The 9,811-nt window shown below is 39.3% G+C and overlaps 1 protein-coding gene across 2 annotated transcripts; it reads left to right on the top strand.

Moving 5' to 3' along the window:
- The first annotated feature begins 220 nt into the window (after nucleotides 1-220).
- On the top strand, nucleotides 221-8,587 carry mpv17 (mitochondrial inner membrane protein MPV17). 2 transcript variants are annotated; one of them, XM_035143979.2, is made up of 8 exons: nucleotides 221-330; nucleotides 1,420-1,499; nucleotides 2,665-2,780; nucleotides 3,689-3,781; nucleotides 4,942-5,037; nucleotides 7,196-7,228; nucleotides 7,400-7,452; nucleotides 7,819-8,587. In XM_035143979.2, exons 2-8 carry the CDS (start codon nucleotides 1,427-1,429, stop codon nucleotides 7,886-7,888), a joined length of 534 nt encoding a protein of 177 aa, XP_034999870.1. In that variant the 5' UTR covers nucleotides 221-330; nucleotides 1,420-1,426; the 3' UTR covers nucleotides 7,889-8,587. The 2 variants fall into 2 exon arrangements, with proteins under 2 accessions (XP_034999870.1, XP_034999871.1); XM_035143980.2 differs by having other exon boundaries at nucleotides 235-330; nucleotides 1,423-1,499.
- Nucleotides 8,588-9,811: the final 1,224 nt, after the last annotated feature.

Genomic DNA, 9,811 nt, shown 5'->3' with positions numbered 1-9,811 from the left:
ACTGGGAAATTCCTGTGTTACAGCGACATGAGAAACTATTGAATATATAAAATACATTTGCCTTAAACGTATTTCAGATTATTGCTGTAGAACAATTGTTAGTCGACTTTTATTTTGACTGTATCGCTGATAGTTATATTGCGATGATAATTATTATAATTATTGAGGTTGTTTTATCACCACGTGCAAACCAAGAGCTTCCAAAACCCTTAACTCGAGTGCTTCCTGTGGATGAAGTGAGAGACACCTACAGAGCTGCAGTCCCCACTTGTCCGAGCTGAGGTTTTGACAGTGAACGCACCAGCAGCAGCTCAGCCGCAGCAGTCGCAGGCGAGTCCACGTTTTATTTTATTCACACTTTTTATTGACCCTGTTTTATGAAACGACCCTGAAAGCATCACGCGCTTCACGTTGAACTGCAGCTCTTTGTTTATTAGATGTTTATTTATTTACGTTATTTTCAAGTTGCTACATTGTCTCTTAAAGATTCTTTGATGTCACGAGTTGCGCAGAAGTTGTTTGATGTCACTTCGTTAGTTGCGATGATATTTTGTGTCCAGATTCCACTGGTTTAACGAGCTGAGCCTGAACCTCGCGCCAGACTTCAGCAGAAAAACATAGAAATTTAACGCGTCCTTCAATATTTGTACATTTACGTGTGAGCCAGAAAATATTTTATTGCTTTTAATAAACGAGTTGAGTTTCCTCTTCAATTCGGGCACCTTGAATTTCTCAGGTTAATGAAATCTTAACTTTAAATCAGCTGTTTGTCAAGATTGAATCCATTGGACTGTATATAAGTTAAAAAGCAGATATATAATATAGAGACACGTGATATTTCCTCTTGTTATATGTTGAATTCTCCTCTGACTCGTTCGGTATAGAGGAAAAAGCTCCTGCAGCTCAGAGCAGTTAAGCTAATCAACCTTCTGTGACTGATGGGTCGTGGAAGGGAACTGATTAGCAGGGGCGCTTGATTTGAGTCACATTGGCTGCCGGGTGGGGGGGTGTGGAATTTGGATTCAGTCATGAAAACGTTATTCATATAATTCACATGTGCAGTTTATGTGTAAAGTGACTGAAGAGGCAGAAGTAAGAAGCTTATATATGTGTATCTTATATTTCTGTTCATATCGTTAATCCAACAGATTTAAACAAAGCAAAACTAACAAGTTATTCATGTTTTTAATCCTCTTTAATCTTCAAAGACACTTTTATTGTTCCACATTCAAACACCAACACAAACACATCTCTTTTTGTCTCTTAAATCTAATTTCTCTCTCCTGAAATGAGAACTGACTTGGGAGTGATTCTGATTTGACCCTGAACATTAATTGTATTATTTTATAATATATCAAATCATGTAGTTTCCTCTCATGCTGTTCTATAAGCAGTTGATCTGTGAGTGTGATCCCTCAGCAGGAGGATGGCCGGTCTGTGGAGGTCCTACCAGGCCCTGATGAGCAGATACCCCTGGACGGTTCAGATAGTGACGGCAGGTTCGTGTCTCACTCTTCACATTCAACCACACAACGGGTCAGAGACTCGGCTTCATTCTCAGGAGTTTAGAGAAACTGACGGGTTCCAGGCTCCGACATCTTCGACCTTTGCTCTCTGAAAGACCCTCGGTTTTTAAGTCAACACAGACACAGAACTTTGAACTGAGGGAAACCAGATTTGTTTCCTTGCAGCTTGTTTCTGAGCAGGAACGGCAGCTTTTATCAGGATGAATTTAAAGAGGCTGTAACAACTAGAATTAAACTCAAACCTCCACCGAGGTTCCTGCATCAGGTCCCTTGAATTCAATCCAGCTTCATGTCTGAAGCCACATTATCAGCTGCAGGTTTCTGACTCGGTCCGTCACCTTCACCCTCGTGGAAACACGTTTAAATTCACTACACCCAGATTATGAACTGGATCTGCACCAACTCACACTCATCAGTATCAGCACCTTTCATCAGGATCCAGGAATTAACCCGGTGGAGAAGTCGCCCTATTCTTGGTGATTGTTGAGTAATTTTTGCGTAGTCCCCAATCTGTTTGTTTAAGCAGAACAACAACAACAAATCAATAAACTGTTATTGAATGGAACCTGTTTGTTTGGGCCAGTGCAGTTACGTCAAACCTCCTCTAGATGGAGGCAGTGTGCTCCTGATACATGAGAACAGTCAGGGCTAAAAATATAAACAACAGAAAATAAAACTTATAATCAGTGTTTCTAAGAAGATGGATCTTAAATAAAAAAGAAGCAGCTCTTTAAATTAACACTTTTTTCATTATTTTTGTTTTTGGTTCAACGAGGCTCGAGCTCATTTCAGCTGCTGCACGATTCATAATTATCTTCACGAAACATTTAACAAACACGTTTCTGTCTTGTGGTTTTTTTAAATAGAAGAAGAATAAAGAAGAGGACGTCATGCATAGTTCAAAAGTAGATTTTTCAGATGATAGATCTCAAATACGATTTCACTGTTAAATAGATGGAAAAGTAATTAGTAGAGTTACAGTTGTAAAATTGTCTAAATAAGCATTTTTTTATTTAACATGTTTGTTGTAGTTTAACAAGTAAAAACACATAAATAACTAAACTGGGAAAACCACATGAACCTTTTATTAGTTAGTTGCATTGTATTTGTGTTTATATGTATTATACTACCCCCACAGGGTCTCTAGTGGGAGTTGGTGATGTCGTTTCCCAACAGCTGATCGAGAGACGAGGACTCGCTCAACACAACGTGAAGCGGACGGCGAAGATGATGAGCATCGGCTTCTTCTTCGTGGTGAGTTTCCTCGGCGTGTTGCTGTCTTTGAGTTTCTGACCACGATGATTAAAATGTAAATTTGACAAAAGGTCTTTTTTAGTTTGGTCCATGTCCCATCTGCTAACACGGAGGAGGCCGGGTTCATGAGCTATACTGCAGCCGGCCACCAGGTGGCGATCCAGATGCTTTAGTTTCACTTTTGATGAGTCGTCCATCTTTATGTACAGTCTTTGCTCAGGAATATTGGAATATTATTTAAGGGATATTAGATTTTCTTTATAAAGTTAAATATGTTTATTAAACGTTTATTTGTTTAACATGAGAAGAAACTAAATCTGTTAATTCACAATCTTATTCACGTTTGCAGCTCTATGTGAAAAACACGCATTTGTCGTTTGTGTGTGACGTGTTTTTCTATTCTGGTGTTTTATGTATTTACATGTTACATGTTCAAGCCTTTTGTATGTTTGTGGATTCACGTGTTTCACTCGTCCCGTCCTGTGACAGCTGCACAATGCAAAGACAAAGTTTATTTATATTTCCATAATCGTCTTAGGCTCCACCAATCAGCCGCCTCGTCTTTTCAGCTTGTGCAGAGAAGCTGTTTGTCTTGAACTCGTCTCCTCGATCTCACTCAGGATTCACTTTACTACGTTTCACTCAAATGTTTCTACAGCAGCTGTAAATATCTTCATTCATCCACATGCAGCTGTTTTATTATTCATTCTCCCTCATTTATAAATAATATATATCGTTTGTTAGTTTATGTTTCATTTCTCTGCAGCCGAGGTTCAAAACATCTGTTAAACGGTTTGTGTTGTGATTAAGTTTAAGTTTCATTGGACTGTTTAAACCTGAGTGAGAGTAAATGTCACGGTTATAAAATGTGTTTATATAAAAGAGGAAGATGTGTTTTTCTATTCAAGGGTCCAGTCGTCGGGAGTTGGTACAAAGTTCTGGACAAACTGGTCGTGGGAGGAAGTAAAAGTTCGGCTATGAAGAAAATGTTGGTTGATCAGGTGACGACAAATGTTTTTCTTCTTCGTCTACTGCGACGACTTCTTTCTTTATTCTTGTTCTTCTTCCTCCTCTTCTTCTTCCTCCTCACTCTTCCTCATCTTCTTCTTCAAAACAAAACAGACTGACTAAATCAGAAGTAAAAATATTCATTAGTTCTAATTTATTATATTTTATCATTTGTTCAAAACCTAAAACAAACAAGAATAAAAACTATATTGAAAGAAATTTTAACTTTAACTCAAAAGCAGAAGTGGAGGAAGTACTCAAACATTTTACTCAAGTAAAAGTACAAATAAATAGATAAAAAATATGCTAACGACGACCAACTGTAAAAGTAAGAACCACAGTAAAAGTAAATACTGCTCTCCTCTTAAAGAACTGAGGGAGCAGCTGTTTTTCTCTCCTCACTCTGCCCCCTGGTGGTTGATTGTATAAAACTACAGCAGAACAGATAAAATCTCCACAGGACGACTTCAGAGCTTTCAATACGTCCCTCTAATAAATGTTTAACGTAAAGTGTTTGCTCGTATGCTTGAATAGTTCCGTGGTCACACCGGCTGCACGCGGCCGCCTCCGTACGCGTAATAACCCACGAACCATTTGGTGACTTGATTGAAGGCGAAGCAGCGTCTTCCTGCGTCAGAGCAACAGAGACCAGAGTCCGACGAAGTGTTTTCATCACGTTTCCTCTGAGCGTCGTCAGTGTGAAGCAAAATATACAAAATCCACTGAAGAGAAAATATAGTTCATGTATATGCGTGAGATTTATATGAATCCTCTGATTCTGAGGATGCAAAACAAAACAAAACTTCCTATTTGGTTTTATCAACTTATTTCAGCTTCATAAATATTCACACATTTAAAGATGCTTTTCAAATCCATCACAATGTTGAACTGAATTCCTAATGAAACAAATGACTTCAGACATTTTAACTGTAAAAACTTTAAATGTATTTAACGGCACAAACTCAGTTGAATGTAAAACTCTATGCTGACGATCTGCTGTTGTTTGCATGTGACTCGCACACATTTAATCAGGAGCTACAATAAACTTCATGTCCCTCAGGTTCATTAACAGACATCTAATGAATTTTTATGTTTTTATGTTTCTCTTTTGTCTCGTGTTTATTTCCTCCTCGTTCTTCTTCTGTGGTCGTAGTTGTGTTTCGCTCCGTGCTTCCTGGGGGCGTTCCTCTGTATCTCCGGCGCTCTCAACGGACTGACGCTGGACGACAACATCGCCAAGCTCAAGAGGGTAATTTGACTTTTCATTTAACCTCACTCTCAAGATTCTTCTTCTCTTGTTTCAGAGGTTTGTCCCATAAACTGTTTATTATCCGAAGAAATGTTGAAAAGCTCTCAGGCTCAAATGTTTCTGTCCTCGGGTTAAAGGTTCAGTGTTTGACCTGATGTGTCCTCAGCACATGTTTTATTCATGAGCGCTGCATTAAAAGCACGACACAGGGTTCACACAACACACACACACACACAGACACACACCGCACAGCCTCTATATGACGATGGACTGTAAACAGAAATTGTTGTGTGATTTGTTGTCATATTAAGTCAGAATTAAGAACAAAATGTGAACTAATCGTCAGTAAATTGATGCACATGGTGAATAACTGAGTTCAACTTGCAGAGGTTTTCCCGTCTCGTCTCCCTGAGTCGTTTTTAAACAACAGCGTGACCTTTCTGCACCTGATATAACCTGGTATTTAAACTTTAGACGTGACAGTAACTGACTCTGGACTCGGTCAGTAAACGATCAGTGGGTTTCATGTACGAACACAACACATGAAAATGAGAGAACACAGAGAGGAAGTTTGGCTTTTTTTTCAGCGTCTGACCTCCAACACTCACCTCTCCTCATTATTAGAAACTGTTTTGTGTGATGGAGGGAGAGGGGGGGAGGGGTGGGGGGGACCGTGGAAATAACCAGAGTGACTCATTCCTGTGTGTGTGTGTGTGTGTGTGTGTGTGTGTGTGTGTGTGTGTGTGTGTGTGTGTGTGTGTGTGTGTGTGTGTGTGTGTGTGTGTGTGTGTGTGTGTGTCTGTCTGTATGCCAGGTCAGTGCTAACTGTCGTCTTGTGCCAGCTGCTCAAACGTCCGTCACCGCCTTGCTTACCCAACACGCCGCTGATCATCATCAATTATTTACTAAGGGGGAGCTGAAAGGCCAAACTGGTAAATGTCAGAAAGGACAGAAAATAAATGACGAATCTGCTCATTACAACGAAGTCTGGCCCCGAGGAAATGTGAGGCGAGAATTAATGGAGCCGCCGGCGGAGCCACTGACCAATCAGACGCCCCGTTGATTAAAGGAGTCGTTTCTTGTTGATTCACCTCGAGTCTCGAACGCTGTCTTGGTTTTGTTCCTCATACGAACCATATAGGTGATTATACTATATTGTATTATTATATCAGCTGGAGCCAATCCCAGCTGACATAGGGCGATTGGGGGCTCACCTGGCCAGGTCAGCAGCCAATCACAGCAGCTCGATCTGAGTGGGAAAGGTCTGGTTCCCTCCAGCGTCCGGGAGCGAAGCGTCTGACGAGCTCCTGACGGGCGGCGATTTCACCTCAGGTGGCGAAGTCGCTTGTTCGAGCGTAATTAGAAAACAACTTCATCCTGGAACAAAATAAAAAACAGGCAGTAGAAAGATTGTGGCTGGAACATTGGCTCCTTGTTTTTATATGTCGAGACATGTGGAGGTGACCTTTAAAGAAGATGACACAGGGTTTTTAGTGTTGTTAGATCCTGTGTGTGTGTGTTTGTGTGTGTGTGTGTTTGTGTAAACTCTGTTCTTTCATATTTACTGTGCAGTCAAAAAGACTCATTTAACAAAAACCAGTGTAGATTTTTTTTCAAGTTAAACAATGTTTTCCGAAACAAGATTAAATACATTTGAACTAATTTAACCTCGACGGTTACATATTTTAATATAATAAAGTTAGAAAACTTCGACCAAGGAGGTGGAAGTTTTCTTCACGTGTTTGTTTGTTGAGCAGAATTTAGCAAAAAGCACCGAATGTGTTTCCATGAAACTTGTTGTACGTGTTATCGGTCGGAGAAGAGATCATTACATTTCTTATTTCACTTTCTTTAACCTTGTGATATAGAACCTTCAGGTTTTCACTGTTTGCCCAGTGGAATAACAGATCTTGACATATTTATGATATTTATGAGATATGAACTTAACGGACTGTTTGGGGATTTGAGCTCTACTGAGATTCTAGTTCAGATTCTGTCGTGAGTCTGATTCCTCTTGATTTATAAACCAATTTTATTTCTGAAATACTTTTGTGAATTCGCCTCGAAACACAATCGATCTCCTTGACTCGTCGGAGCTTCTTTCAGCTTCTGGATGTTTCGGTGAAATGTTTCTGATTAAACGTTCCTTTGTTCACAGGACTACCCAGACGCCCTGGTCGCAAATTACTACGTAAGTTCTCCCTGCGTCGTTTTGTTATTTCTTTTTCACATGCTTGTAGTTTATATGTCTTTTGTTTTCTTCGAATTAACTTAGTGATTGAAAATATATTGTCATTTGAAGTGTAGTATTGTGTTTGGTGTGTTTTAAAGCGCCCCCTGGTGGTTTCTGTTTGTCTTTCAGCTGTGGCCTCCGGTCCAGATCGCAAATTTCTACTTCATTCCACTTCAACACAGGTAAATGTTTGAGTTCGTTAACGTACAAACATTCATCACGTTTCACTTCATATCAAGTGCAAAGAATGAGACTCAGATCGTGATTATTATTATTATTCTGAAAGCTATTTTCTTAAAGGAGACATATTCAGGTCGATCATTTTTGATTCGTGTTAGTACTTGAAAATAATCTGGAAAAACTAACGAGGTGTTTCAGGAGCGTCAGTGTTTTCTGTGCAGGAGAGAAGCCTTTAAAATACAGTAGAGGAGAGAAAGACTGAAGAAGTAGTTTATCATATTATGGGATGTAGATATTATAATATATTATAGCCTGAACTTCTTCTTAACTCGTCCAAAATAAACACGTGTATTTCCTCCGGCTCGCAGGTTGGCCGTGGTCCAGATTGTTGCCGTGGTCTGGAACTCCTACCTGACCTGGAAGGCCAACAAGATGTGAAGGACGGTCACAGTGCAGCCTGTTGCTGCGGATGACGATTTAACACTCATTTGTAGTGTGTGTGTGTGTCTGTGTGTGTCTGTGTCAGTCTGTGTGTGTCTGTGTGTATCTTCCTTTAGGCTTCCAGCTCTTGTGATATTTGTGACGTGTAAAACTGAGTCATGTATAAAGGTCGAGTGAAAGTGCTCGTCTCCTCTGAATGACAAATTCTCACTTGAAAGTCAAACTTGAATTTGCAGAAACGTCTGTGAAAGTTTATTTATGGAAATGTAAATTGATAGTGGAGACCAACACACACAGACACACACAGACACACACACATACTCGTACATTTACACCTACTGTGTTTATAAGGAATTTAATAAGTTGTTGATTCTGACATTGTTTAGTTTCTCTTTAATCAGATTTTCTGTATTTTCATGAATTTCTCATATTATATTTGAGTTAATATATTTTCTTTACCTATTTTCTCTCTATGTGATTCCTCTGTGTACTTTTCCTCTAGTTACTCTTTTTCCAACGTTTCCCAAAATGTCTTCTTAACAATCCTCAGGAAAGGAAACACAAAGGTTAATATATATATATATATATATATAATATATATGTTGTTAAACTGTAAATGTAGATGATCTGAGTCATAAGTAAGCAACAGTCTTTGTCAATGTTTCCTCAAGTAAATAAACATGTGTCTAATGCTGAGTTCTTGTCACATCAGATCGTACATATGAGTTTTCAACAGTCGTGTAGCTTTCACGTCAACATTCAAGTCTTAAAGGTACAGTGTGTAGGAATTAGTGACATCTAGTGGTGAAGTGTCACGTTGCAGCTGAATACCACCCAAAAAAAATCACCCAATGTCTGTATGGCAGCCAGTTAGCCTAGCTTAGCAGGCTAACTTATTACCTTTAATGAGCCATGCTAACAGTTTCCCCCTGTTTCCAGTCTTTGTGCTAAGCTAAGCAAACCAGCCGAGCACAGACACGAGTGATATCAATCTAAACAAATTCCCCAAAATGTTTCTATGCTCATTTAACTCTCAAGGCTTTTAAATGATTTTCTTTCACCACAAAACCACAAAATAACAAAACAGACACAGGAAGTATAAAGAATGTTTTTATAAATATTTAGTTATAATTTGATAAACGTTTTAATATGAAATTGAAGTTCATTGGTGTTTGACCTCGCTAACTTTGGTAGCCAACTTAGCTTTGGATGGTTTGTTTGTTTGGACGGATGTGGAGGCTGGCGACCAAATTAACTATACACACACACACACACACACAGACACACACACACACACACAGACACAGACACACACACACACACACACAGACAGACGCACACACACACTCTTCAGAGAACAGTAAACAGAACCGTCTGATGGATCCAGGGAAAATCTGCCAAACAGCCTCTTCCCCCCCCCTGTGCGATATGAAACATTTCAGTTTCAGCGCTGAGACTCTGTGTGTTTTTAAATATCAGGTGATTCAATGAGGATAAACTTAACTGGCTTCCACAGTTTAACCTGAACATGAAGCACGATGCAGCCGAACTGTTTCCTGATGCGTGATTTGACTCAGTTTTTCAGTTTCTACATCCTAACGTGTAGATATGATTAAAGTCATTGGGAAACTTCCTTTGTAGAATAATCTTCACAAATCCTATCTGGTCTTTCAATATGTGAATTTACAGTAAATGCAAAGAGCCTGAGTCCTTAAAGATGGTGAATGAAGTTTAAACTGTCACTTTAAGGTTGTATAGCTTATATATAATCCTGTATTATATATAAAACCAAAGAGCTGCTTCAGCACCAGGGACAGCTCCCAGAGGAATCCACTCATTCAGACCGGAGAGAAAAGTTTCTGATGTTTCATTAATATTCACAAATGATGGAACTTGGGAGATGAGAAATCAACTCAAGTT

The sequence above is a fragment of the Hippoglossus stenolepis genome, chromosome 20 (genome assembly GCF_022539355.2).
Source record: "Hippoglossus stenolepis isolate QCI-W04-F060 chromosome 20, HSTE1.2, whole genome shotgun sequence".
Taxonomy (NCBI): Eukaryota; Metazoa; Chordata; class Actinopteri; order Pleuronectiformes; family Pleuronectidae; genus Hippoglossus; species Hippoglossus stenolepis.
This window is presented reverse-complemented; position numbering and strand designations above follow the sequence as displayed.